Source organism: Trichoderma harzianum (assembly GCF_003025095.1).
Source record: "Trichoderma harzianum CBS 226.95 unplaced genomic scaffold M431scaffold_19, whole genome shotgun sequence".
Lineage (NCBI taxonomy): Eukaryota > Fungi > Ascomycota > Sordariomycetes > Hypocreales > Hypocreaceae > Trichoderma > Trichoderma harzianum.
This window is the reverse complement of record NW_020209267.1, coordinates 202,475-228,868: the sequence shown is the minus strand read 5'-3', so window position 1 is coordinate 228,868 and position 26,394 is coordinate 202,475. Positions and strand designations below refer to the sequence as shown.

Below are 26,394 nucleotides of genomic sequence, written 5' to 3'. Positions count from 1 at the left end.
CCAGCTCGTTGAGTGGCTAGAATTCACAGCTCGTTGACAGCCTGGTGTCTTTTCACCCAATCAGAGCACAGGATTCGGCATAGAAACCCGCTAACCCCGCTGACGGCATCGCTGTTGATTAGCTCCAGGTGCTCCGTTTCAGTGAGCCAACAGAAGTCGCGTCTGGACGTGTCGGCATTTCAACCGCCAAAAAAGGGCATCCACTGAAAAATTAGGTAAACTTGGTCCAACCACCAGGCACCCCAAATCTCCAACTCAATTCGCCCAAAGACACGCGACAACACAAGCCCATCAGCGAAACGCCATTCCGTCTGCTTTTGCTCCCCCGTGCAAAGGCCCTACGAGTGCGCTGCTGCTGCTACCGATGCCTCTGCGCACAATCTCACAACACCACGGAATGCGATGAGCGCGACTCATCGCCTGCGGTCTGGGTTCCCAGCAACCCAAACTGCCGCCACCAGACGACGGCTGCAAGACGACAACGAGCCGCCGGCAGATGCCTTTAGCTCAAAACTCGGATTGAACAGAAACCCAAAGCTGCCTTTGGCCCAGGAGAAAGCAGCTCCCCGCATCTCCAGCACCCAGCCCGTCATTCCCTTGACGCTCCTCGATGCGCCACAACAACGATTGTACGCCTTTGCTGTTTACGTCTTGCTGTGGGCGTGGAAACTCTACGACTGGCTACAAGTGGTGGAGGATGGAGATGCCTCTTGGTGGCTCTTTTTGAAATGGATTCTCATTGACTTTGTTTTTCTCTTTGGGCTCCCGGAGCTGAGGATACCATGGCTGGAACTCTCCCAGCTCGTGGTTACCGCTGTCTTTGCATCTCACTTAGTGACTAACTACATGCTCATGTTTAACATTCCGGTACGTCTACCCGCGTCGATTTATCTAGGCGGCATTTGATTGCTAATTGAGAGCTAGCTTCCATGGCAAGGTTGGCTCCTCGGTGTTGCCAAAGTCCTCTACGATCGTGAGATTTCCGTCTCCGAACACCACGTTAAAGTCTCCAATATCCTAAACAACCACTCGTTGATCATGGGAAAGCAAACTATCAACATTCTTCCCGAAGGTTCTGCCGTTCTCAACCCCGACCATACACCCTTTTGCTTGTCGGCCAAAACCCAGACCTCGGCCTCCCTTCCAATCTTCTTCAACTCCACTGTCCCTGCCGAAATCGAAATTCTTCGTCTTGACCTGGATACTGGCAAAGAAGAAATCATCAAGATTCCGAACCGAGAAATAAACAAGGTGGCCAAGATCATTCGGGAACACAATGCGGACCCTGATCATGTCCCGTTTCATTGGACATACCCAGTCAAGAAGCCAGGCATCTATCGACTAAGCAAGGTTTTGGATGAGTATAAGCTCGAGGTTCAGAGACCAGTCAGGGATACATATGTGGTGCCTTGCCCACAAGCCAAGATCCGAACAGCCGATTCTCCGAACCGATGTATTCATGATTTGTCCAACTTGTCGCTCGACGTAGTCGGCACGCCACCATTGAAGATTAAATACTCGCGATCAATCAACGGGAAAAGCCATGCTTTCCACTTTCAGAGTCTGCAGCCAGAGGGATTTACCTCGCCACTGGTCAGCACCTCCGGCTTGGACCTTAACAACGGCGACGACGTATCCTGGGTCAAGCCTCAACAGGTCACTGTGCAACTTAATGAGTCTATGGCTACCACTGGAGACTGGGAGTATTCGGTTGAGGAGGTATATGATGCTCTTGGTAACGTTGTCAAATATACGGATACATATGAAGAGCTGGATGCACTCAAGATGAAATCGCTTACCCAGAAATTCTCTGTCAAAGAGCGACCCAAGATTCGCATGCAGGGTTGCGATTTGAGAAATCCCATCAAGGTGGCAAGGGGTCGTGCAACCAAACTACCCATCAGCTTTGGCCTCCCTGGTCCCGTGGATGATACTTCTCACAAGGTTACCTGGGAGTTTTCACCTATCGATTCAATTACAAACAGCGGCGATCACGGTGACCAGGTTTCGATTGGAAAGCACTTTGCCAAGAATTCTCTCGATAAGCCGTTGGTGTCAGAGCCTGGCCTCTACACGTTGAAATCTGTTTCAAGCGGATCTTGTGCTGGTGAAGTGGACGAGCCTTCCTCTTGTTTGCTATTGAACCCCCTGGAACCTCACCTGAATCTGCGAACTGAGGAGATACCCGACAAATGCGCTGGCAACTCTGTTGGTCTCCGCGTTGACTTGGATCTTGTCGGCACACCTCCATTCACCGTACGATACGACATTATCTCCGATGGACGTGTTGAAAAGCAGGCCCACCGTGTGGATGCCTTGAGATCTCAGATTGAGCTCGTTCCTCGAAAGGCCGGACGTTATAAGTACATCTTTAAGTCTATCGACGACGATGTCTACACCGGATTACCCCTGACAGGTGAAGACAAGGTTCTGGAGCAAGTAGTCAAGCCGGCTGCGTCGGCGTACATTTCCAACCCCGAGAAGACAATCAACGCATGTCTCGAATCTGAAGTGGACGTTGACGTTGTGCTTGCTGGAGACCCACCATTCAGTTTGGAATGGGAAATCATCCACGACGGCAAGCGCAAGCCTGGACGTGCAACGAAGATTGAAGATAGTCACTTTAAGATCCAGACATCAACTCTGACAAAGGGTGGAGAATACATTCTTGCTCTGAGTAGTGTCCAGGATCAGCGAGGATGCCGAACTTTCTTGCAAGATCAACTGAAAATCTCTGTGCGTCGCCAGCGACCTAGAGGTGCTTTCGGATTGATTGAGCAAAAGAACAGCATCTTGGCCATTGAAGATACGGCTCTTCGCCTGCCCCTCCGCCTTCAGGGAGAGGCTCCTTGGACTGTCTCCTACCGAAACTTGGTTAGACCGACCGATATCATCACCAAGACCGTTAACGGACCAAATGATTATCTTTTAGTTAGGTCCCGAGGCACCTACGAGCTTGTTGACATTGTAGACAAGCAATGCCCTGGAACCGTTGAACCCTCAGCCTCCAAGTTTGAAGTCGATTGGTTTCCTCGACCAGAGATTACCATCGTCCCGTCTAATAGCATCAAAGACGCTGGCAGCGTGTTTATCAAGCAGGAGATTTGTGAAGGTGATGTTGATGGATTTGAAGTCAAGATGAAAGGTAAGCCTCCTTTTGGCGTCATAAGTAGACGGGTCCCGAGTAGTGCGCGGCATGCTGACTTTAGCCATACAGGATCCGCTCCATACCACGTTGAATACGAGGTCAGACATAAGCCAGTACAGGGCGCTGCTTCGCTGAGCTCGAGACGTTTCGACGCCGCCTTGTCTAAGGCTGCTGTTGCCATGGACACGTCCAAGGCTGGCGATTACACTTACAAGTTCTCTGGATTGGCAGATAATCTCTACAACACAGATAAGCATTTCAACCCCCTGACAGTTCAGCAACGTGTGAACGCGAAGCCGTCCGCAACTTTCTCCAAGCCAGGCCAGACGTTCAAATACTGTCTGGAGGAGCAAGAGCAAGAAGACGTGATCCCTATCACTCTTACCGGTGTTCCTCCCTTCAACGTCGAGGTGGAAATCAAGCATCAAGTCGGATCTCCCCCGGAAACCTACAGAATTCCCTCCATTCAAACCAATTCTTATGGCATGTCTATTCCTCGACAGCATCTCCGCCTTGGCAATCAGCAGCTGCTCATCCGCACCGTCCGCGATGCCCGAGGCTGTTTGAGGAAGTACGACATTGGCGGGCCCTCTATCCAAGTCCAACTGTACGACGCCCCATCAATATACCCACTGGAGTCTCGCAACGATTACTGCATTGGCGAGCGTATTGCTTATACCCTTTCTGGCACTCCGCCATTTGACATTGCTTACGACTTCAACGGCCAATGGCATGCGAAGTCACAGACTACCAGCTTCCGGCGTATTGCTGAGAAGCCTGGCGAGTTTATCATCACTAGCATCTCCGACAAGGCAAGCGAATGCCGTGCTGCTGTCAATATTCCCAAAACCATCCACCCTCTACCTAGCGTGCAGATCAGCCGTGGTAAGCACTCTCGAGTGGATATCCATGAAGGAAACGAGGTGGACATCCTCTTTGAATTCTGGGGCACCCCTCCGTTTGAATTCACTTACACACGCAGCAGCAACGCCAAAAAGGGACAGCGAAGTATCGTACTCGAGACTAGACACGACGTCTCGTACGAACACAGCAAGGTCGTCAAGGCTAGCCAGGAGGGTACGTACGAAGTTGTTGCAATCAAGGACAAGTTCTGCTCCTTTTCCATGCAACAAGTGGAGCAAAAGAAGGGACGATAGAAGGCGAGCGTCAATAGATTGGAAACGAAAAGATAGACATGCTGCGACGAATTCAGAGATGAGATATGGAAAGGGGAGAGAAAGAAGATAATCTTGTAACACATGAACTGATTGGCCGGGGGGAGGCTGGACTGTAGGCGGGATGGGATACATTCTGTACATATGCACTTTATACCATGGCACGGCGTTTTTGAGTATGGAAGAAACCAGGTTGACGAACTGGAAATTTATTTTTCAAAGTGTTTTTGTAGTATTCTAATGAAGAAAAGAGGGTTCCTGGTTGGTTGAGAAACCGCTATAAGCTGGACAAAAATGCCATGTCCATTTTGTATTGGACCTTTTAACGTAGAAGGGTGCTATATACAAATCATGTCCAAAAAATTATGGCTTGTCGGCCAATTTGATTTACTCTTCCTCATCTGCTACCTCGATTTTCTTAATCATTTCTCCTCCCGCTCGCGCAATTTCTAGGAGAACGGCCTTGCGATTCAGCTCGACTTGGTCGCCGTCACCCTTGACGGAGTGGAAGTTGTACGGCAGGCCTGCTCTGAACTTTTGCTTCTGCAGTCTAGGGTTCCAAAGGGCTGCCACCACGCCATCATCTGCGCTGCCCTTGAAAAACAGCAGCGTGTCTTCATATACACGCTCAAGCTCCTCGATAAAGACGTCTGTCGGGTGAGCGCGGATGGGCAGCGGGACGGATGCCGTCAGGACATCGAGGTTCTTGAACTGAGACTGCTTTCTTCCGCCAGACTCGACGGCCGTTTCACGAACGATGGATTTGATGGCCTTGGAGGACAAGTGGAATAGGACGTCGTAGTCCTGGAGGGCGGTCTCGAATAGCAGAGACGGGTCGAGGCGGATGCCCTTTTCGCGGACGAGCTTGCAGGCTGCCTTTGCGAGATGTGTCATGCGTGAGGCGACTAGCTTAGAAGGTCCGTTGCGGGTATATGCGAGGCCGGATTGGTCGTGGGAGGTGGCTACACACATGACCTTGTCGTTCATGTTGGGGTCTCGTTTCCTCCAGGTTTGGAGCTCGTGGTGGAGAGACGAGCGATCGTCTTCGGAGAGATCCTCCCCGGTGTCAACTATCAAGGCTTCATCGCGCCAGTCCCATTTTGAAAGGAAGAAGAGTGTTCGTAGCAGGCCCGTGACTACGGATGACGGCTGCTTCCAGGGGTAAGGCTGGAGGAAGGCATGAAGGACGAAGAGCTCGATGAGCTCTTCGCGGATGTGGCCGGTCAGCTTGTGGCAGTTGAACCAATGCTTGACTAGTCGGATGGTTGACGAGAGGGGCGGGAAGCGAGTGCAGAATGTTGCAATGGTCTGAGTGTGCAGCGGGAGAGTGTTGTACAACCAGTTCAGTTTCACGAAAGCTTCCTCGGCTTCTTCGCGGACACGAGGTTCGAGCGTCTTGTTCTTGACTTGCCGTTCGAGGAGCTTTTCTTCCAAATCGCAGTGTATCCTCAGCCGGTATGCTGCCCCATTTTCATAAATGATGTCGAGGAAGGCCAGATTCTCGATGCCGAGTTCCCTGTTCTCGCGGCCCAAGTAGGTGCTGATCTTTTCATTCGCCTTTCTCAATCTCCTGTCAATGTCGAGAAGGAACTCGACCTTTGCCTCTTGAATGGCTGTGAGATTCTCGGGCCACTTGCTTGATGCTTCGAAGTAGAGGTTCACGTCTATGAGTTCGATGGATCCTTTATGGTAACCAACCAACGGCGGCTCAATGGACGCATAGCGCGCGGACGAGGACGTAGCGGAGAGTTGTCTGATGTGCAATGGCAATTCTTCGAGGTTGCGGATATCTCTTTCAAAGTCTTGGAATGCCTGTCTGGCTGAATCAAAGGCCGACTTGTCTAGATGTGAAAGGCTAATGATGGAAGAAAAGGCACCGCCGATGGTTGTCACTTGGTGTTTTGAAATCTTCAAATGCCGCTGGAGAGTGTAATGGGTCATCTCTTCGCAGATCTGCAGCGGAAGCTTACTGGACCACTCAACACACTCCAGAATGCTGCCGTCCTTGAATCGTCGCAATTCAGCCTTGTCACCCCAAAACTGTCGGAATTTTGCGGCTTCCTTTTGCTCTTCGGCAGGGGGACCGAACTCCATCTGTCTTGGCATGTGGGCAGGGTCAAAGATGACGCCAATAAGGACACGCAAGACTTCTTTGGCTGGAGGCTTGGACAGCGACCAGTGTCCTCTCTGAGGCAACTGGAATTGTACAAGTTGTGCTCGGTCACCATACGCCCGCTTGAGGTGTTTGTATGCTTCGAGACAGAAGTTGGTCACTGCGCCCCTGCGGTCAGCAGTTTCAGAAAATTTCGCTACATCGGAGCTCTGGATCTCGAAAATGACATCAAATGTTTGAAACGGAACATCCGCCTTGATGATAAAGGTTGGATCGAATTTGTCGGCCATGACATCGGCAAGGAGATCGGTAGTTGATCTTGCGTAAGTCTGCAGCAAGCTAGCCGACCATGGAGTCATCTTGAACAAGAGGTTGAGCTGTCTGACGGGGTCAAACATGACAGGGCCGGCCTCTCGAACAGTATCCACGGAAACGCTGGAAGAGCCAAATGTGTACGGCTTCTTGCTGAGATCCGTTGTGGATAAAAAATGAAGTGCTGCCTTAAAAAGCTCGGTGCTACTCAGCGAGGTCGATAGAGCCGCTTGCCCGTTTCTTCCGCCTGTCTGCAAGAGCAAAGCAATCATGGCCGCCCATTCGAAATGGCCGAAGCCTCCCTGAGAGACGGCGCTGCCGAAGCCACGTTGCTGAAGCCACGTCCTTCCGAGGATACAAGCATCCGGGAAAGCAGGGCATTCCTTTTTGAGATGGGTGAGGAGTCGTAAGTAAGGAATAAAAGTTCGTTCGGCATTCAGAGTGGAGTTGTAAAACGGTGTTGCGGTTTGAGCGGCCTTCTTTTCATCCACCTCGCCCAATCGGTTATTGTTCGACTTTGGCGTCACTTTGGACCAAGGAAATAAGTCATCAGGAGCACAAGGAATAAGTTTGATGCTATAAGATGACTTCTTGGCCTTCTTCTTGGTCTCTCGCTCATCGCTTCCATCGCTCGAAGCTTTTGGTCGGAGGACGACGATCGGCAGCAGAGGGTTCTCGTTCAGGTTCTCAAAGCTCAGTTCCATATCCTCGGCAAACTCTTTGCGCACACGAGCGGCAATGTACGAAATGTAGTAGGCTCGGCGATAGAAGTATCGCATGTTTGTGTAGTCCTTCTCTTGGAATAACGAGGCGGGCATCTGGACGACCATATCGATTCCAAACTCGGACTGCGTCTTGATCATTGTCCGAGAAACATAGCTTCCAACGACGTTGCATTGTGACGGAGGTGCATAAGAGACCTTGTATGGGGCATCCTTTGCTGGCTTTGGGTCGGGAAACGGAATAACGATGCGATGCTCTTTTTCGAACTTGATGGTGGCCTCGGAAATCTGAATGGTGTTAGGACTTCTTGATAGCTCTCTACTTCTCGAGCTGGTGTAAAACTCACCGGCCTAGGATCGTGAGGCTCAATTGAATCGATTATGCTTTTGAGTCGGTGCAATTGGCCATCAACACCATGGAGTGCCTTTTCGTAGTTTGGCTTGGCCTCTTTCAGCAGCTCATCCGTCTGCAAGACAAAGGTGCTAGCAGCGTTGACGCGGGCCGTGTTTCGCGACTCAAAGTCAATAAGGCCAGAGTGGCGGATTCCGCCCTCATGGCCAATCTTGCGGCGCTTGGAGCTTGATTCCATGGTGTCACTCGGCATCTCGTGCACCGCGGCTTGGTGTGCTTGGTGTTGAGCGCATGTCGCAATGGGAATTTTTTTTTTTTGCTTGAGACTGAGAGTCGCGGGGCGATAAGCTCGCTGATAAGAACTCCAATCCACAATGGTTCTAGCGTGGCTGAGCGAAGCGCAGGTGCTTCATGCGTAATGAAGTAGCGTTTAAAATTCAATAACTTTTTACTTCTACAGGATGATAATTATGAAGTCTATGAAGCAGAAGGTAATCTACACTGTCTGAGCGGTATCATTTGCAATAAAATTCTTGCTAGGGGCTTAAATCATAATTTTTTTGTTTGCGACGCCCATGCTTCTCTATGGCAGGTATTGACAATTCAGAGTACAAGTACGGTATCTTACTTAGTTCTTCCAAGCAGACTCACTGAAGAAGATGCACTTTGGGGCCATTCAAAGCTTAGCATGATTGAGCATAGAAGGAAAATATCCGTCGCTTAAAAGCAATAAACGACGAAGGAAACAAAATGAGATTAAGGTGATGGTCCCTACAACTAGCATGGAGCCAGGCGTCGGTGGCTTGTGAATAGTTAAGTAGGCTTACATATCCAGCGCGACTTATACACGCAGGACGCCTAAGGTGTGAACTTGCTGGGAGCGGCATTTCTCACAAAGAAGCAACTAATGCCGGATAGTCTAATGGGGACTCTATTTTCTGCTGCAGGTAAACGCTGAGATCTTGGAACGATTGCAGCCCCCTGTGTCCGATCTATGCTTCGGTACAAACATTAACCGGTGATGACTCCTGGCCGCCGTCCTGTAATAGTCTCTTTCTTGCCAACTGCTGTCCACTTTTTAACACGCGGATATAAGAGCACTCGGCATACCTACCATTAAAGTAAGTGGAGACGGAGGAAGTTGCATAGCGTGCTTTACGAAGCGTCGAAGCTCGCCTTGGTTGCCTATTGCTTCTCCTCACCTGGCAAAGCTGGCATGTGAACCGTAATTTCTTAGCTTCATTCTAGAAACAACCTGAGCAACATGTCTCCACCATGGAGATGCCTTAGTATTTTGAAATTCCGTAAAAGGCTGACTTAGTGACATCAGTTGATGGATTCTGATATAATAAATTTGTCTTTAGAAAAGGCGGCGGGAGTTTAGACGTGGAAGCTCCATTGGATCTATAGCGCCTCGAAATATGGCGACGGATGAAGTTACCATGTTTGCGGCTTAAGGGGTTTCCAAACTGGGAGCTGATATCATTGAGAAGCCAATGACTTCAATCTCCTCGCGCTAGTTGCCATGATCCTGATAGGTAGCTCCTAATGATCTCGGTATAGTTGCTGAAAAATCCTTAAAATGGAGAACACAAAAGAGAGCATAGAACTTAGAACGGGGTAGATAAAAACCACAAGATCCCCTCTGATCTCTTCAATAAATCCCATCATTCATCACGATTCACTCGACTTATTCACACCTTTACTTGACAGCGCAAACATCAAAATGTCTTTCGGACGCACCGTTCTCCTTAACACCGGCCACAAGTTCCCAACTTTGGGTTACGGCACTTGGCAATCCGCCCCTGGTGTCGTTGGCCAAGGTGTTTATGAGGCCCTTAAGATTGGCTATAGGCATCTTGATCTCGCCAAGGTCTACGAGAACCAAGTCGAAGTTGGAAAGGGAATTAAGAAGGCCCTTGCGGAAATCCCTGGCTTAAAGCGTGAAGATATCTTCATTACTAGCAAGCTGTGGAACAACAGCCATCGGCCGCAAGATGTCGAGCCCGCGCTTGATGACACTCTTCAAGAGCTGGGACTTGATTACCTTGATGTAAGTGCCTAATATGCAGTTAATTGGAGCAATTGATAGAGTAGGACCGCGACTAACTCTGAACAATGATAGCTTTACCTCGTACACTGGCCAGTTGCTTTTGCCCCGGGCAATGAACTCATTCCCAAATCTGCAAGCGGCGTAATCCTCCTCGACAATGAAGTCTCAATTTGCCAGACATGGAAGGGTAAGTGCGGAAATCCTGTCTTGAGCTCAAATAAGTCTCTAGTAGAGCGAGATGTCTGACTGACACCTGTTTGCTATAGCCATGACTCAGTTACCTAAGAGCAAGGTTCGCTCAATTGGTGTCTCGAATTTTGCAATTGAGCACGTAAGTTGATCCACCATATCAAGATATTGCTTCAATCGCTCACACAGTCATTTCTGTAACTAGTTGGAGGCAATCATCAACGACTCGGGCATTGTTCCTGCTGTCAACCAAATTGAGCGACACCCTCGTATTCCCAACCCTCCTCTGATCAACTACTGCAAGGAGAAGGGCATCGTTATCACAGCGTATTCCGCATTTGGAAACAATTTCTTCGGCTTGCCGTTGCTCGTCAACGTCCCGGAAGTTAAGGCGATCGCAGAGCGTCTCTCCAAGGTCCAGGGCAAGACAGTCACTCCCGCACAAGTCATTCTCGCCTGGTCTCAGCTTGACGGCCACACCGTCATCCCAAAATCGGTCACGCCGGAGCGTATCTTGGAAAACTTCCAGGAAGTCGGACTTGATGACCAAGCCATCCGAGACCTCGACAAGTTTGGTGACACCCCCCAACGATTCAACCTTCCCGGATGCGAGTGTAAGTGGAGCATGAGTCCTACCCCAGACAAGACGTGCAGGATTCAATCCTCAGCTTTATGCAAAGCACTGACTGACCTGCTAAAAACAGGGAATATCAACATCTTCGGAGATGAAAAGGAAAGCAAGACCACGAATCAGATCATCGTAAACGCATAAAAATGACCGTTAGGGAACGTGGTATAGTGAGAGTGATCAACGTCAGGGGGTGTCTTTGTATCTTTTGGGAAATAGCACTGCAGCAAGCTAAATCGACTATCCAATTACAATGAGCCACATTCAAGTTGTACGGTGAATGACTCCGCGCTCAATTGTCAATAACCTTAACGATGAAGCTAAAGAAACAAGCGGCGCGGAAGTCCGCTATCCTCCGCCCCGGCACCTGTGTTGGTATGTGAATGCAAGGAAGCGCGACAAAATCCTAGACACAGCAGAAGCTAACTTGAGCGGCTTACTCTGTGTGACTTTTATTGTCCACTTCAACAAAGCGCACGCCGTCTCCAGCATGGCGCAGTCTGCGTGTGCAGTTGACACTGAATCCTTGTGAATCCAGTAAATGGTTCAGTAATCAGACCAGAAGTTTGACCAGCGGCGTTCTCCATCCTCCTAGCGTACTGGGCAGAAGGTCGTATTGAGGGCTGGGCTTCGCTGTTGGCCGAGGCCCGCAGACAAAGTGAAGTTATATATACTGAGAGATTGTCCATGGCAGACGTAAACAATCAAAACAGAATCAAACGACACGTCTCTTCTTTACAAACCATCAACGTAGCCATAAATAACAAGTCACAATGGCCATTGACCACACCTCCATTTCAGTCCCCGAGGACAAGTTCAAGGAGTGCGTGGCGCTTTACGTCAAGGCCCTCGAACCACTTGGATACGAAATCGCCTATCAGTTTGGAGAGTACACCGTTGGATTTGGTTCAAAGCTCGACGCCCGAGAGGGCTATAAAGTTGCTGACTTTTGGGCAAAGGGAGCCAAGGAGGAAACCACCAAGGCGCACATTGCGTTCCGCGCTTCAGGTAAGAGTCTATGCTAGATTAATAGATGTTCGTACGAGTATGTTATTGACACAACTTCAATAGACCGAGCTGCGGTAGACGCGTTCCACGCCGCAGCGGTTTCGGCTGGGGGGCAAGATAATGGAGCACCTGGCGTGCGAGCGCATTATCACGCCAACTACTATGCTGCCTTTGTGCTGGATGCAGCAGGCAACAACATTGAAGTTGTGTGCCACAACCCATAGGATAGGTCCAGCCGTTGAATTTGGATTTGGATTCGGGGAGTGTTCTTGACTGGGGAAAAATTGACAGTAATGTTGAGGCTTTGAAATTCGTTGGGCGTTCGAATAAGAACATCATTTTGTATGAAAGTTTTGGATGAGCTGTATGCAACCCGGGTATATGCTTTTGTGGGTAGATGTAACAATACGCCCGATGACGCTTCATAGTCACTCTCGGTGGTTTCAAACATGTAATCTGATTTCATGTTAGTAGTGACACAAAATCTCAAGTGCACCAAGGTCATGCTCTTCAAATGATGTAACAAAGACGCAGGTTAGTGGCGTGGAGTAGTGTTGATTGATCACGGGTTCTCCGTACCCAAGAAGCCGTCTTTGAGTAACCGAGATGAGATTACCGAACACAATACAATCAGTATTCGAGTTTGATGTCTTTAGACGTGAATTTAGCCATGCAGTACGGAGAGTAGTCAGCAGGTTAAAACGAATATAGCGCCGCCGGCAAGTTATGGCAAGTTATGGCAAATTCCCCAAAATTGGCCGAGGGTAGAGGGGAGTTAGGGGATTTCTTTCGGAATCGGGGCCCCCGTTGCCGAAGCCCGCATAAGCCTGCAAACCACGAGAAGATGCACATGTGATGAAATGGTTATAAAATCGAGAATATAAGATTGAAGATTCTGTGGCCATTAAGCAAGTTTGGAATATGACCGAATATTGCAGAATGAAATAAATGGCAAACATTTGATTCCTTCTAAGGGCAGGTGCAGCGATTGACCCCAACACGTGACTCAAGCAGGGCCAAAGTGCCTTGTATCTTGTATCATGTATCATCACCATCATCGGACGTCTTCAATTACATGATTCCATTTACAAGTGTCTTGTAAGTGCCCCGTAATGATTGCAAATTGCAAACTCCCCGCCAGCGCCGCCGGATGAATCTTTTCTCGCGGATAGTCCCACGGAAAGACTTTCCGGGATAAGACATTTCCCACTCCGCATGTGCCGCCAGCCCTAACAAATCGCCTGTGCCTGACTTCGGCTTCGGAAGCCGGGTCGAACAGTTAGTGGGAGGGACGGTGCGGACAAGTTCTCTCTTGGGGGTACGCATCGCCTCCCCTGGCTTCTGACGCCGTCAACGGAGCGAACTCCAACGGGCTCTTACGAAAAATACACGGCCGTGGGAACATACAGCCGCTCGTACCGCTAGCAGGTTCGGTGCCGGGGCTTTTGATCAATGATACTGCTTGCAAGATTTGTCTTGTCAACGCCTCCACTATGAGCATCTACACATGGACGGCAGTATTTCAGAACATGACCAATATATAGCTAAGCTGTCAAACGTTTGTCAGCATATGATAAAAGAAAGAAAAAGAGAGAGCATTCCGTAGTTTACGGAATCACCTTCCGTGCTGCCATGTTACTGCCATCAAATACTCCATTCTGATGGCGTTCCCCCACATCCGCCCGCCGCCCCTATCCGATCCTTGCAACGGAACTATCCCGCTATTCTGGCCTGAATCCAGCTTCTCCTCACTTGCACTACCCGAATTGTTCTGGTGGCCATGCGGAGACCGGGTCTGCGGTAGTGGGTTCGGTCATTGACGGCTATTGCACCGGCAAAAACATCAAACACTCGACAGCCATACATAACGCGCGTGATGCCGTCACTGGCATCTGACAGTGCTCCAAAACTCTTTTTTCTTTTCTTCTAAATTCTTTTTGCGCATCTGATATTTCACATATCTTTGCCTCATTTTCGCGTGGCAGAGCAATTCGTCGATTATTGCAGCTCTTGATACCCCGCAGGAAACCATCTCTCTCTACGTCTGCCCCTCCTCCAACAATGCCATCCACAGCTCTGCGCCTGCGGACCCTCGGGGCCTTTGCGCGCCATGCGACAAACGTAAGTCTAGGAAACCCAATCAATGATGAAAATGTCATGCAAATTGAAGGTCAATGGTCGACTAACATCTCCATGTCCCAGCCCACTACCGTCTTGTCTAGATCATTTTCTGCCACCGCCCGCCGAGCTGAGATCAACAAGGTGCTGCCCTCTGCCGCCGAGGCGATCAAGGACCTCAAGGCCAACTCAACTCTCCTGTGTGGTGGATTTGGTCTCTGCGGTGTTCCCGATACTCTAATTGACGAGGTCCTCAAGAGACCCGATGTTACTGGTCTGACGGCTGTGTCAAACAATGCCGGCACCGATAGCTCCGGCCTGGGCAAGCTTCTCAAGACAAAGCAGGTGAAGAAGATGATTGCTAGCTACATTGGCGAAAACAAGACATTCGAAACAATGTACCTAACTGGAGAAGTTGAGCTGGAATTGACTCCCCAGGGCACACTGGCCGAGCGATGCGCAGCCGGTGGCAAGGGCATTCCTGCTTTCTACACTCCCGCAGCCTTTGGTACTGTCGTCCAGACCGGCGACCTTCCACTCAAGAACAAGCCCGACGGCTCACCGGATGTGTACTCTTACCCCAAGGACGTCAAGGTCTTCAACGGCAAGCCATACCTGCTTGAAGAGAGCATTGCTGGAGACTATGCCTTTGTCAAGGCTTACAAGGCCGATAAGCTCGGAAACTGCCAGTTCCGTCTCGCTGCTAACAACTTCAATGGTGCCATGGGTCGCAACGCCAAGATCACCATTGTCGAAGCTGAACATATTGTCGAGCCTGGCGAGATCCCTCCCGAGGCCATTCACCTGCCTGGTATCTACGTCAAGCGTGTTATCCAGAGCACTGCCCAAAAGAACATTGAGAAATACACCTGGGCCAAGGACGATGCCGATGCCGACTCCAAGGCCGTCCTAGGAACAGGCGAAACTGCGGCCAAGCGGGAGCGAATCGTGAAACGAGCTGCCAAGGAATTCAAGAACGGCATGTATGCTAACCTGGGCATCGGTATGCCCATGCTTGCTCCCGGCTTTGTCGGTCCTGAGGTCGAGGTTCAGCTGCAGTCCGAGAACGGTATCCTTGGTCTTGGCCCCTACCCCAAGAAGGGCCTGGAAGACGCCGATTTGATCAACGCTGGGAAGGAGACGGTCACTCTCAAGCCTGGAGCCGCAGTCTTTGGCAGTGAAGAGAGTTTTGGCATGATTCGCAGCGGCAGAATCAACCTGACCATCCTCGGTGCCATGCAAGTCAGCGGAACTGGTGACCTGGCAAACTGGATGCTGCCAGGCAAGGTCAAGGGCTTCGGCGGTGCCATGGATCTCGTGAGCAATCCTAGTGCCACCAAGGTTGTGGTCACCATGGAGCACACCGACAAGAAGGGCAACCCCAAGATTGTCAAGCAGTGCGCATTCCCACTGACTGGCCGCGCGTGCGTTTCTCGAATCATCACCGAGCTGGTAAGTCGTCAACCATTGCATATAAGTTGCAACCATCTGCTAACATGTTTCTCTCAACAGGGTGTTTTCGACGTCGATTTTGCCCACGGCCTAACTCTCATCGAGATCGCGGACGGGGTGACAATAGACGAGATCAAGAGCAAGACGGAGGCTCCGTTCAGAGTCGCCGATGACCTGAAGCCGATGCTATAGGTGGGTTACAGTACTATGTTGGGATGAATAAACGGACAGACATGTAATATCGGGATATTTGATGTAACACCAAGGTATATACCAAAAATGGGCGGGTGGATGCTCTCTGGGATGCTGCGTAGAAACAGAACTACCTGTGCCTCAGCACCATCACAGGCGTTTGGGGGCGAGATAGAATAGCGTTCTTTATCTGGAGTTGTATGAATGAATCATCGAGGCGTACCAAAAAAAATATTACATTTAACAAAAAATTACAACATCAAATATATGCACCATCAGCGCTGGATTTAACTTGCAGCTCTTTGATTTGTGATTGAGGAGGATCATTAGACACCAGACAGCACTGCCCGCCACTTACTTACGCCTTGCTGACATATCCCACCTTGAGTCTGAATATTCACCGGGCACTCTTTTCGCAGCGCCACCTCATATTACTGAGCTGCAACACCACAGACGCCTCACAAGGCTTGGGCTGCTGGTTGCAAGGGTGTCGCTTGTTTTACATTTTATCTTTTATCTCATCCCGTTTCCCCTCGTCTACTCCATTCATCGATTGTGAATGAGTCTCGACTTATGTCGCAGCGCCATAGCCGTCTTTTCCCTCTTAGGTGGCTATGAACAATTACGACCCGTCCACCGGCCAAGTCTTTCGAGAATGGACAGTGTCCGGTCGACTCAACGCCAGCGCGAGCCATGACTGGTCGCGGCGGCGGCCGTATCCCCTGTTTAAAACCCGCGGCGCTCGAGGTCCGCGGTCTCTGATGGACATGGCGATTAATGTCATTGCCGATAACATTGGCGATGTATCCGAGGAGTTGCTGGGGTCTATGCCTACTCAGCTGGTCTGGCGCATCTGGCGCTTTTTGGAGGCAAGGTTCGTCGTTTTCATTACAATATATTATTTGGAGTTTCTGCTTGGGCTTTGGGGACAACTGTCAAAGGAGTTACTTTACTGACGAGCTGGTTCTAGAGGTGTAAGCCTCCATGCTTGGAAACTCTTCTCGGCGATATTACTACGCGAGGACGACGAGAAGAGCCTTGGGCTTTATCGGTTTCGACAGCATATTTGTCATCCCGACGTGGACCTTGAAAGCTACACCAGACCCCTCGCATCGCTGACGACGGATTTCATCACTCATCTCGTGCTCAGTGGTGGCTGCCACTTCCAGACATCTGAGTTGGTTCGCTTAGCAGATATGAAGAATCTAGGGGTGCTGGAGCTCATCCAACCCGCGGATGAGACGGGCGGCGACTTTCCAGATGTGACGGACAACCTTATCCGCGGCTGGACTGAAGCGGGGGATCCTTTCCCCCTACTAAGAATTCTAAGGATCTGGGGCGACAAATCGACTTCAAAGAATTCTCTACGCTGGGTGGCCAGGTTCCCTTCGTTGGCGTTGTACGATGTCGTGGGCGCAAAGAAAGGCTGGGATCCTCCACACAAAGAGGCTGCCGAAGCCGGCTGGGAGGTAACCGATCTCTCGGGAGGCCAAGAGAATTCTCTACTACGGAACTTGATGCTCCTAGTCCCGGATGAGCACGTGAACAAGACGCGAGACTCGATCCGAAGTGTCGATGCTGATTTGGTGACGCTCTGCAGCGATTCCCAGTGCGCAATCAAGTTCGTCCCCAATCGGGAGGCGCCTCCTCTGCTGGACTATCTCACAGACACGGGCAAGGTGTATCTGCCTTCGTGGGACCCAGATGCGGCGTCGAGAGAGGCAGGGGCTTGCCACGGCATTGCGTTTGAGGCATGGGCCTTTTGGCTGTACTCGTTCCTTGGCCAGCTCAGCAACGACATAGACGTGGCGAGCCAAGGACACCCAGTAGACCAACAAGCTGTAGCTGGTCCGTTTGTATTGCCTTCGCGGCCCATGGCTTGTGTATTTCTGGGCCACAGTGGGCGAGGAGGCATCTCCTCCAAGCCGTCATATGTGAGCCGCGGCTTGTTCTCGACAGGACGGTACATCTTCACCCGTCCGATGAACGCGAGCCGGTACACCAAAGAAGCGGCCAATGGCCAAGAGGAACAGGACGAGGCGAAAGCCAAGCAGGCTTTCGGGAATGGATTTCGACCGTTATCCACTCGGTCATCGCAGAAGAGGAAGCAGCTGCACGATGTTCTGCAGTCGCTAGCTGGGTAGAACGCCGAGAAATCGACGTGGGTAGATAATGGAAGATTTCTCATAGTTTTACGATATATAGTATGGCACCTTCACACGAGCCCTCCCGATTAATAATATAGAGAATTGCACGCATGGCCACTACGTTGAATCAAAAAGGAAGAAGAAAAAAAAGACGCGACTAGGGTACGATATGTACCGCCGAAAAATTTTATCTCTCCCAAACGCAGCCTCCGAAGAGGGAGTATAGTAGGACAGAGGGTAAGTCAGCGGAAGTTCATCTATCCTCCAGTTTCCCCTCCAGGCGCATCCAAAGGTTGTCGAAAGCCAGAGTGAATTTGAAGGAAATTTTTCTAGTAGGTTTCACTGAAGAAAAAAGAAAAGAAAAAAAAGTAAAAAGAAAAATTGTCGGTTGGCATAATATAGTGGTCTGGGTGGGTGGAGTTTGGGACGGAAAAACGTGGCTGCGGCTTGGAGTCAGGGCAGGTACCATGCCATTGAACCATCGCAGTCATTTTGATCATGGTTGCTGTGACTCACCAATTTTGAAGCAAGCGTCTGCAAGCGCCATCTATGCATATTATTTGTAGTATATCATGGATACGAATCTAGTACACATGGGATCCTGTTATCAAATAAACAATACCATGCGTAACTGATTTCTGGCTGACCTCATATAAAGAGTACGGCATAATGAAGGGTGTAGTTCCAGGGCGATGCTTGAAACAATTCAGCTGGCCAATCGCCTATCAGCCATTTTCAATGCCGCAATGACACAGTACCTTGGCGTTACAACGCCACGCTACGAATGGACCCTGGAAGTCGAACAGCAAAGCACCAGCTTACTGCGGTGATGACGCTTATGACTAGAGAAAAGGGGCAATGAGTCATATAGCAGCGCCTGCTATGACAACTCAGGTAGGGGATCCTGCATTAAACCAGCAGAACTTTTGAAGGCTCGCAGCATATCACGAGCAATTCAGCGGGCAAGGCTGAGCTGTATCCTCCAAGTACCTCCAAGTACCCCGCTACCCCGCCTCGCTGCCACTCAACTGGCGACTCAGAAAGTTTGGCCGTAACTTTTTCATCTGTGGATTGAATTTTCTGGATTTAATACTATCGGGATTTTTCATTTTCCTATTTAAGACTTGTGCAGTCGCATAGTATCGCAAAGCCGGAGGTTGTGCCGAAGCTATCTGCGGAATAACAACGCCTACCTCTCTCGCTCTCACGCCCACACACTCTCTCTCCCTTCCTATTTCCACCTCGTTTTCAAGATGCCCGGTGCTCCTGGAGCAAGCTCGCGCGGCCGTGGTGGCAAGTTCAGAAAGTTCACCAGAGGAGGTAAATTCAATTGTCCATGGGAATTGTTGATCAACAACGCAATACATGACGTTTTCACATGCTAACCCGGATCCCCACGAAAATAGGTGGCAAGCACTTCTCGCGCAATCTCCAACCTCTCGACTCCGACGGAAATGCGGTGAGCATGTGGGGCGAGGACGCCCAGCGCAACGAGGACGAGGAAGATTCCGAAGAAGAATCTGAGGAAGAATCCGAGGAGGAGGAGGAGGCCGGCCAGGCCGCAGCTACAGCCAGCGGCGAGGCTAACCGCGAGGACCGAAAAGCCCAAAAGAAGGCTCGAAAAGAGGCCGCCATAGCCAAGCAGAAGAACCGCATAGTCGAGGTCGGCGATCTGCCTTCTTCAGACGACGAGGAGAGCGACGCGGAACTGCCCGCCAACCCGAACCACTCCTCATCTGCCCGCAAGCAGGCGACCAAAGCGCCCGCAGATGTCGAAGCGATCACCGAGGGTGTCAAGAAGCTGCCCGCCAGTCGACGCGAGAGGGAAGCTGCCGAGGCAGCTGCCGCAAAGGAGAGATATATGAAGCTGCATGCCGAGGGCAAGACGGACGAGGCCAAGGCGGATATTGCCCGTCTCAAGGTCATCCGTGCACAGCGTGAGGCTGATGCTGCTAGGAGACAGGTAAGGCCCACTGGTGTACTTTTTATTTTATTTTTTTCATCTTCCTTGTGTGATATCTTGATGCTGACCATTCCATCTCATTTAGGCCGAGCAAGAAGAGAAAGAGGAGCGAGAAAGGGAGCGGAGAGCTGAAATTGAAGCCAGAGAGGCCAAGCTGCGAGCGCTTGCTGCTGCCCCCAGCAAGAAAACTAGCAAGAAGAAATGAAGTCCCTTTCAGTTTGGATTTCGGCGGAGTAAACTGGAAGCTAGATTCAATATATCGTTCAAAAAACTTGAGATACTGTGTAATTGGGTTCATCACTGGATGCCTAGAGCTACTAAACAGACAATTGTTGAATTGGGATCAACCATTTCCAACAGTCACTCTATAACCATGACAAGTGATGCTCTCGTGACCCTTGCTTGTCTACTTTGTAGTACTTGGGAGCTTATACGATGGCTTAAACGTAGTTTGTAGAGTCAAGCAGCCAAGAATTGCCATTTTTTATTGTTTTTACCCCCATGAATTCCATGATTCTGCAATTGCACAACGGCCTTCATAATATTTTCAGTATTATCAAAGCTTTTCTAGCCATCCAATGGCCTGGCTGTCAATTTTTCTGGCGTAGGCGCGTTTGCATCGGTCCAGGCACTAAGAGGCTACCCCACAGCGAAAGTTCGCGGTACGGCAGAAAGGTGGAAAAAAAATTGGACACCCCAAAAAAAATTCAGGAAAATTCCCCAGCAAGGCAGTGGCAGAAAAAAAAAAAGCATCACCTCACGCCAAACCGCCAGCTATCACCTTGCAGTTTCTACATCATTGGCAACGGATTCTTCAGCGCCGTCGGCAGATATCGGATTATAGGCACTTCCACCCTTGTTGAATTCTTCTTTGTCTGTATATATACTGCCTTTTCGCGATACTGAAGCTAGGATGGCGGATTCATCACTGCAGGTTCGTTTTGGAAGTCCTTTGTCCAGCCCCGCCAGGTGAAAATGCTTGGAAGGGGCTGGGAAACGAGCTGTAGGAACCATTAGCTGACATCGCTGGTTAGGATCGCCTGCGCGATCATGCCAAGGCGTTCGATGGCCTGCTGAGTCTGATTCCAGCCAAGATGTACTATGGCGAAGACACAAGCGTACGTTTTACCGATTTGACCCTTGACCTTGGCGACCCAACCCTCTCAATCGGGCGGATATCTGGATTTTATCCACATCCATAACATGCGTAAGGCTATCAAGGCACTGGGGCTGACGCTGGTGGACATATAGGATCAATGGAAAAAGGAGAAGCAGACGAAGCAGGAGGCAGCAGCCGCCCGGCGAGCCAAGCTGGATCCCGATAGCGCCCTGAACCGCAACGCCAAAGAAGTAATGGAAGAGCGAGCCAAAAACAAGCGGAAGCTGCGGCAGATGGAGCAAGATGAGAATGAGCCCGAGGAGGAAGACTATGAGCCCGTCAATGGCGTCGAGGCTGAGAAGCCCCTCGAGGGTCTGAAGAAGAAGAACCCAGAGACTCCTCAGAAGAAGCCTAATGCCAACGGTGACGCGGATGCTGAGAGTGAGGGTGAAGGTGAAGGTGAAGCACAAGATTCCAAGGACACGCCAAAGCTATCAAAAAAGGAAGCAAAGCTAGCTGCAAAGCGAGAAAAGAAGGCTGAGAAGAAGGCCGAGAAGAAGACAAAGCAAGAGTCAGGCGAAGCAGCAACTCCGGCCAAGACTCCAGCCAAAACCCCAGTACCCAAGATTGCTGCCGAGACTGCTAGCACGCCTGCGTCAAAGAAGCAGAAGAACAAGAAGGCGGGAAAGGATGCCACCACTCCCTCAAAATCACAAGAAGCTGATGTCAACCCCAATGACAAAGCCGATGAAATCATGCAAGACCAGGTGGACGGTCTTGACCCATCTCTAGACTTCTCTGGCCTGCAGAGAGAAGATGACGGCAGCGCTGTATCAGCGCCCGATTCCGAACCACACTCCCCAACCTTTGACTCAACCGAAACCACTAATGGCCAGCCTGCATCAGGAGAGCTCGCCAGCACAACCACATCCATCTCCTCAGTTGCCTCATCAGAAAAGCCCAAACACATCAAGATTCCTGCAGATACCACCGCTCTGAGAGCCCGTCTTGCTGCCAAGATTGAGGCTCTCCGTGCAGCCAGAAAAGCCGACGGAACGAATGGCAAGCCCATCCGCACGAGACAAGAACTCATCGAGGCGAGAAGAGCAAAGGAGGCACAGCGCAAAGCGCACAAGAAGGAGCTAAGAACGCTAGCGAAGGAGGAGGAGAAGAGGAAACGCGAAGAGGCACTGGCGTCCAACTCGCCCGGTGTTATGAGCCCCAACATTAGCCTCGACGACGCTTCAGGAGGCTTCAGCTTTGGCCGTGTGGCATTTGCAGATGGCTCGCAAATGTCCCACGACCTTGGCTATTTCCTCAACAGGGGCAAGAAGAAGGGCCCCTCAGATCCCAAGACGGCGCTTCTCAAGGTACAGCACGAGAAGAAGCGCATAGAAGAGCTCGGTGAAGAGAAACGCCAGGACATTGAGGAGAAGGAGACCTGGCTGAACGCCCGCCGCCGTGCCGAGGGCGAGAAGATCCACGACGACGAGGCTCTGCTCAAAAAGGCCGTCAAGCGCAAGGAAGTTGCCAAGAAGAAGAGCGAAAAGGCATGGAAGGAGAGAGCTACTGGCGTCGCCCAGGCCCAGCACGCGAAACAAAAGAAGCGCGAAGAGAACATCAAGCAGCGACGCGAGGACAAGCTGCTGCGCCGGTCAGGCAAGAAGAAGAAGGGCGGCGCCACGAAGAAGAAGGGTGGACGACCCGGCTTCGAAGGAAGCTTTGGAGTTGGCGGGAAGCGCAAGTAAAGAGACGACGTTCGCATGTAGCCCCCTTTTTGTTCGGGCCTGTCGTGTTGTTCGATAAAGAAAAAGCTTTGTACCTATTTCATGGCCGTCCATCTCATGAGCCTACATAGCAGTTCTCTGGTTGTTCTTGTTTCCATTTGCTTTGCTTTTTCTTCTTCTCTTTTGCTTGGACTTTTTTTTCATTTTTCATCTACATAGGGCGAACTAAGCGTCGGAGGCGCAGGGCATGGCATCATTTCAAATGTTGACCGTATAGGAGGGAGAGGGAGGCTTTACGGGTCATTTGTGGTTATGTATGGCCGTTTTGAAGGGCGGCAAAAGTGTTCTAGGTATTTCACTCACGATGGCTGACGAGGTTTAATACTACATTGCAAAAACAAATGAAGAAAAAAAGGTCTCTCTGATCGTGTACAAAAAATGCTACATATTGGTTTTTTTTCCCCCGTGAAAGAAAAATGAAATATGAAATACGATGTGGGCAGAAAAAGGAGGTTGGAATTGACGCCGTACAACTTGCGTTTCTCCCCAAAATCAGCATTACAAAAAATCATACGCAAAGCATACATACAGCACACACATCTCATTTCTCCAAGTTTCCCCTCTTCCAACTTCTTCTCCCCCCTTTCGGAACGTGAACATTTCAGAAACAAGTAAAAACAAGAAAAGAAGGCGAATAAAATTAGTAAAAAAAAAAAAAGGACTTCCCATCTAGGCAAGGCAAGGCAAAGGACTCGCTTCTTGATCTCTCTTACTCTCTCATTTTTCCTCTCTCCAACCATTGACTTCCCTTTTGTTCCCTTTCCCTTCTCATATACCCTTTCGCAACCCCCTTTCGTCCTTTCTTTGTGTGTGGTCGTATTTCATTTCAGCCGTTAACCTCCCGACAGCAGTGAAAAAAATAAGAAAATAAAAAGAGATGTAAAACCCTCCACACCTATTTCCCACTTCCCCCTTTTCCCAAGATAAAGTGACAAAGAAGGCAAAGATTTTCCGACATTTTTTTGGGTACTGTTTTCTTTAGATATCTTTTGAGAGAGCATGGAAGAGGGGGGTTTGGATGAAAAGGAGGTCTTGTGGTGAGATTTTTTTGGTTGAAGAAGATGTATCCGTAGAAAGAAGGGGGAATCGATTTGGCCTTTTGTTTTCTGTCATCATTACAATCGAATTAGGAAGTGGTATAGCGGTCGGTTCGTCTAGAACGGGTCAGGGTTTATAGAAGCGAGTCGAGTCTGGTAAAGACGCTCAGACAGGCCGCCACGATTTCGAGCTGCAGTTCCTTGTCCTTGGCCTTGTTCACCTCCTACATCGCAACACCATATTAGCACTGTATCCCTCTTGCGCATAATCTGCCATAAACGGCGCATCTCACCTCGGCTATGACCTGCGGGAGGTTGGCTCCGATGCCATTGCCCGTAGCCTTCTTGCCAAAGGGGTACTGGCTGTAATCCGCCAGCAGCTCGTCCGTCTGCGCAAACGCCCGCTCCCTGGCCTCGTGGCCCAGCGTGGACAGCGCATTCTCCAGGACGTTGGCGGCGTATGCGGCACACACCATGGACACGGTGCGCAGGTAGCGGAACTCGAGGTTCTCGGGCAGGAACTGGCTGCCGTTGAGGACGACGGTGCGCTGGGTCAGGACGTTGCGCACGCGGCGGCGAATCTCCTCCTTGGCTCCGCCGTCGGCAACGGGGTGGGTGGCCATGTCGAAGAGAAGGAAGTTACGCTTCTCCGTCCGTAGGATGCCCTTGTCAACCAGGCCCTTGGCTAATCGTTCGCGGACCTGCTTGAGCTGGTATCCTATCTTCATCAGGTTCCAAGTCTCGCCTGGTTTTCAGAGCATTAGCCAATGCATTGGTCAGGTACATGTATTCACGACACACACAAGGTCGTGGCAATGTCGTGGGCTACACAGATTAGGGTGGGGGAGAGAGGCAGGGGTGGCAGTACCGCTCATCAAATCAATCCAGGAGCTGACGCTCATCTTTTCGCTCTGCTTCATCATCTTGAGAGCCTCGTCGAGCAGCACCTCGCCGGTAAGGGTATCGTCTATCACTTCAATGTTTCGGTCTGCCAGGGGGAACCGTCGCCGTGCTGGATCCTTTTCCATGCTGATGCGCCCGCGGAAGGCAAGCTCCAGCACGATGCATCCTCGGAGCGCGTACGAAATGTTGTCGTTCCAGAACGACAGATATCCCTAATCACAAGGCTTCGGTCAGCAATTGGGCGCCGCCACGCAAGCAAGCAGGCACACGCACCTGTTTGTCCTTGAGACCAAGCAGCAGCACCTCCTCCATCATGGTCAGCTTGGGCTGCTTGCTCCGCTCGGCCGACTCGCTAATGTCTCGAGGGTCAAAGGCAATCTTGTGGCCGTTTTCGCCGCTCTCGTAGCTCGTCTCGGGGCCGCTGTCTCGAGCGTCGCGGGTCGAATTGGTCCTCGAGACGCCGTTGCTGCTCTCGCCCTCGGTGCCAGCGACGCCGCCAGCTCCACGGCGTCGCGTCAATCCTGACGAGGACATGCTGACGGCTTGGTAAGGTGTTGGGAAGAGGTGTCGATTAGGGAGGATGCGCCGATTCTGGCGAGCGTCGTCGAATCGTCAAAGGAGCCCAGCCCCAGACCAGACACGAGTCGGTGAGAATCGGCGAGCGAGGCGGCGGGCGAGGGGCTTTTAAACAATGAAAAGAAACGGCCAATGCAGCAGAGGGACCCCAGGCCGATGTTGGACAGCGCTGTCACGCACAAGAGTTGTATGGTCTGGCAAATCTGCGAAAGGTCCACAGGCGTCTAGGAGAGATGAGGTCCCTGGTTGGTGGTGGGCCGCGTCAATGATTCGTCCAGGCCTGAGGCTCTGTACCGTAGCAAGGATTGATTGATTGATGCCAATGGCGGGAAATTTCCAGCGCAGCAGAGCGACCAGCCAAGTGCCTAATTGCGGCGATTACAGCGCTAACGGGCCCTGAAAACATCAACTGATGAGACGGCTACGGAGCTGTGCCGCACTGACGATACCGGCGCTAGGGGGGGATGGGGGTCTTTTAGGGGGAGCTTTCGGCGGGCTTGGGGGGCTTGGAGTGGGATCAATTGATTGATTTGAGCCCTGGCGCAAAATTGGGGCAGCCGCGTGTACTCGCAGCACTTGGCATCCATGGATCTGTACTAGGTGCTCTGTGCAGCGTGATAAGGCAGAGGGTACGTGTAAATACGATAAGCTTAATGCAGGACTTTCGACTCTGCGATTGGATGTAATCCGGCAAAATTGACTTAATGATGAAACAAACGAGGCGATGAGGCTTGATACGAAGTAGTTGACGGGGAGGTTGAAGGCTGTGCCGTTCTGCATATGTCTCAGACACAGGGACTACTGGCGGAATATTACTGACTGTCAAGGTTGCAACTAAGGCGCAGTTTTAGAGCTAACGTCTATACGAATTGAGGCCGAGTTGAGAACCAAAAGGAGAGACAGAGAGAGCGGGAGAACCCTTCTATTATTAGCACTGAACCAGATTACCAATCATTGGATACAATTCGCGCAATTGAGGTTTCGAGGATCTAATACTGAATAGGCCTATTCTGTTGATACTCTATTGACAATTGATCCTGTGTGATGATTTGCCAGAGATCGCTACTGTGCACGTGCCGGGCTTCGCTCAGCCTGGGAAGGAGGCAAGCCGGAAACTGCCCCATTCGGTAGCCAACAGCAAAGGCCACGTAAAGGAACGCTTCTCCACTCTCAACGTCAGGGAATTGTTACTCAACACAAAACTAGGCCATTGGCTTGATATCTGGTGATGTCTGGCCTACAAAACACATTATAAGGCAACTTGATGCCGTTTTCTTATGAACAGCAGACTGGATTTTACAATCTACTTCTTTTCATCCTTCAAAGAGCCTCATAATGCGGATAATAAACGAAGGCGCGGGCGTGGCGTCTGTATCCCATGTCTGTCTCCAATCGAGATGATATGCTCCAAAAACCAGGC

At 50.7% G+C, this 26,394-nt stretch overlaps 10 protein-coding genes and 1 pseudogene across 11 annotated transcripts; 8 read left to right on the top strand and 3 right to left on the bottom strand.

Annotated features, from left to right (window-relative positions):
* Positions 1 to 402: 402 nt before the first annotated feature.
* Positions 403 to 4,305, top strand: M431DRAFT_10165 (hypothetical protein; the record flags this gene model as incomplete). The annotated part of the gene is made up of 3 exons (XM_024911334.1): positions 403 to 867; positions 925 to 3,145; positions 3,218 to 4,305. The coding sequence occupies 3 exons, from the start codon at positions 403 to 405 to the stop codon at positions 4,303 to 4,305; spliced, it is 3,774 nt and encodes a 1,257-aa protein (XP_024768965.1).
* A 405-nt stretch (positions 4,306 to 4,710) lies between these two features.
* M431DRAFT_126556 (hypothetical protein) lies at positions 4,711 to 8,060 on the bottom strand (the record flags this gene model as incomplete). The annotated part of the gene is made up of 2 exons (XM_024912288.1): positions 4,711 to 7,758; positions 7,818 to 8,060. 2 exons carry the CDS (start codon positions 8,058 to 8,060, stop codon positions 4,711 to 4,713), a joined length of 3,291 nt encoding a protein of 1,096 aa, XP_024768964.1.
* Positions 8,061 to 9,495: 1,435 nt separating this feature from the next.
* On the top strand, positions 9,496 to 10,836 carry M431DRAFT_524762 (hypothetical protein; the record flags this gene model as incomplete). The annotated part of the gene is made up of 5 exons (XM_024920589.1): positions 9,496 to 9,875; positions 9,948 to 10,062; positions 10,142 to 10,206; positions 10,270 to 10,678; positions 10,769 to 10,836. The coding sequence occupies exons 1-5, from the start codon at positions 9,549 to 9,551 to the stop codon at positions 10,834 to 10,836; spliced, it is 984 nt and encodes a 327-aa protein (XP_024768963.1). The 5' UTR covers positions 9,496 to 9,548.
* Positions 10,837 to 11,465: 629 nt separating this feature from the next.
* On the top strand, positions 11,466 to 11,924 carry M431DRAFT_97750 (hypothetical protein; the record flags this gene model as incomplete). Its single annotated transcript, XM_024924958.1, has 2 exons — positions 11,466 to 11,700; positions 11,764 to 11,924. 2 exons carry the CDS (start codon positions 11,466 to 11,468, stop codon positions 11,922 to 11,924), a joined length of 396 nt encoding a protein of 131 aa, XP_024768962.1.
* A 1,837-nt stretch (positions 11,925 to 13,761) lies between these two features.
* On the top strand, positions 13,762 to 15,462 carry M431DRAFT_98136 (hypothetical protein; the record flags this gene model as incomplete). Its single annotated transcript, XM_024925002.1, has 3 exons — positions 13,762 to 13,821; positions 13,903 to 15,270; positions 15,331 to 15,462. The coding sequence occupies 3 exons, from the start codon at positions 13,762 to 13,764 to the stop codon at positions 15,460 to 15,462; spliced, it is 1,560 nt and encodes a 519-aa protein (XP_024768961.1).
* A 438-nt stretch (positions 15,463 to 15,900) lies between these two features.
* Positions 15,901 to 17,719, top strand: M431DRAFT_126545 (hypothetical protein). Its single transcript, XM_024912287.1, has 2 exons — positions 15,901 to 16,336; positions 16,433 to 17,719. Exons 1-2 carry the CDS (start codon positions 16,077 to 16,079, stop codon positions 17,604 to 17,606), a joined length of 1,434 nt encoding a protein of 477 aa, XP_024768960.1. The 5' UTR covers positions 15,901 to 16,076; the 3' UTR covers positions 17,607 to 17,719.
* Positions 17,720 to 18,862: 1,143 nt separating this feature from the next.
* On the top strand, positions 18,863 to 19,899 carry M431DRAFT_126541 (hypothetical protein; the record flags this gene model as incomplete). The annotated part of the gene is made up of 3 exons (XM_024912286.1): positions 18,863 to 18,941; positions 19,016 to 19,572; positions 19,658 to 19,899. 3 exons carry the CDS (start codon positions 18,863 to 18,865, stop codon positions 19,775 to 19,777), a joined length of 756 nt encoding a protein of 251 aa, XP_024768959.1. The 3' UTR covers positions 19,778 to 19,899.
* Positions 19,900 to 20,221: 322 nt separating this feature from the next.
* M431DRAFT_277036 lies at positions 20,222 to 20,711 on the top strand (annotated as a pseudogene; the record flags this gene model as incomplete). Its single annotated transcript has 1 exon — positions 20,222 to 20,711. A coding segment is annotated over one exon (257 nt), but the record flags the coding sequence as incomplete, so codon positions are not given.
* On the top strand, positions 20,329 to 22,419 carry M431DRAFT_20712 (hypothetical protein; the record flags this gene model as incomplete). Its single annotated transcript, XM_024913405.1, has 3 exons — positions 20,329 to 20,506; positions 20,607 to 20,690; positions 20,824 to 22,419. Exons 1-3 carry the CDS (start codon positions 20,486 to 20,488, stop codon positions 22,417 to 22,419), a joined length of 1,701 nt encoding a protein of 566 aa, XP_024768958.1. The 5' UTR covers positions 20,329 to 20,485.
* Positions 22,420 to 22,588: 169 nt separating this feature from the next.
* M431DRAFT_277040 (hypothetical protein) lies at positions 22,589 to 23,544 on the bottom strand. The gene is made up of 2 exons (XM_024913990.1): positions 23,321 to 23,544; positions 22,589 to 23,197 (listed from the first exon to the last, which is right to left on the bottom strand). The coding sequence occupies exons 1-2, from the start codon at positions 23,457 to 23,459 to the stop codon at positions 22,758 to 22,760; spliced, it is 579 nt and encodes a 192-aa protein (XP_024768957.1). The 5' UTR covers positions 23,460 to 23,544; the 3' UTR covers positions 22,589 to 22,757.
* M431DRAFT_277033 (hypothetical protein) lies at positions 23,414 to 25,155 on the bottom strand. The gene is made up of 4 exons (XM_024913989.1): positions 24,672 to 25,155; positions 24,364 to 24,610; positions 23,789 to 24,240; positions 23,414 to 23,719 (listed from the first exon to the last, which is right to left on the bottom strand). Exons 1-4 carry the CDS (start codon positions 24,930 to 24,932, stop codon positions 23,630 to 23,632), a joined length of 1,050 nt encoding a protein of 349 aa, XP_024768956.1. The 5' UTR covers positions 24,933 to 25,155; the 3' UTR covers positions 23,414 to 23,629.
* Positions 25,156 to 26,394: the final 1,239 nt, after the last annotated feature.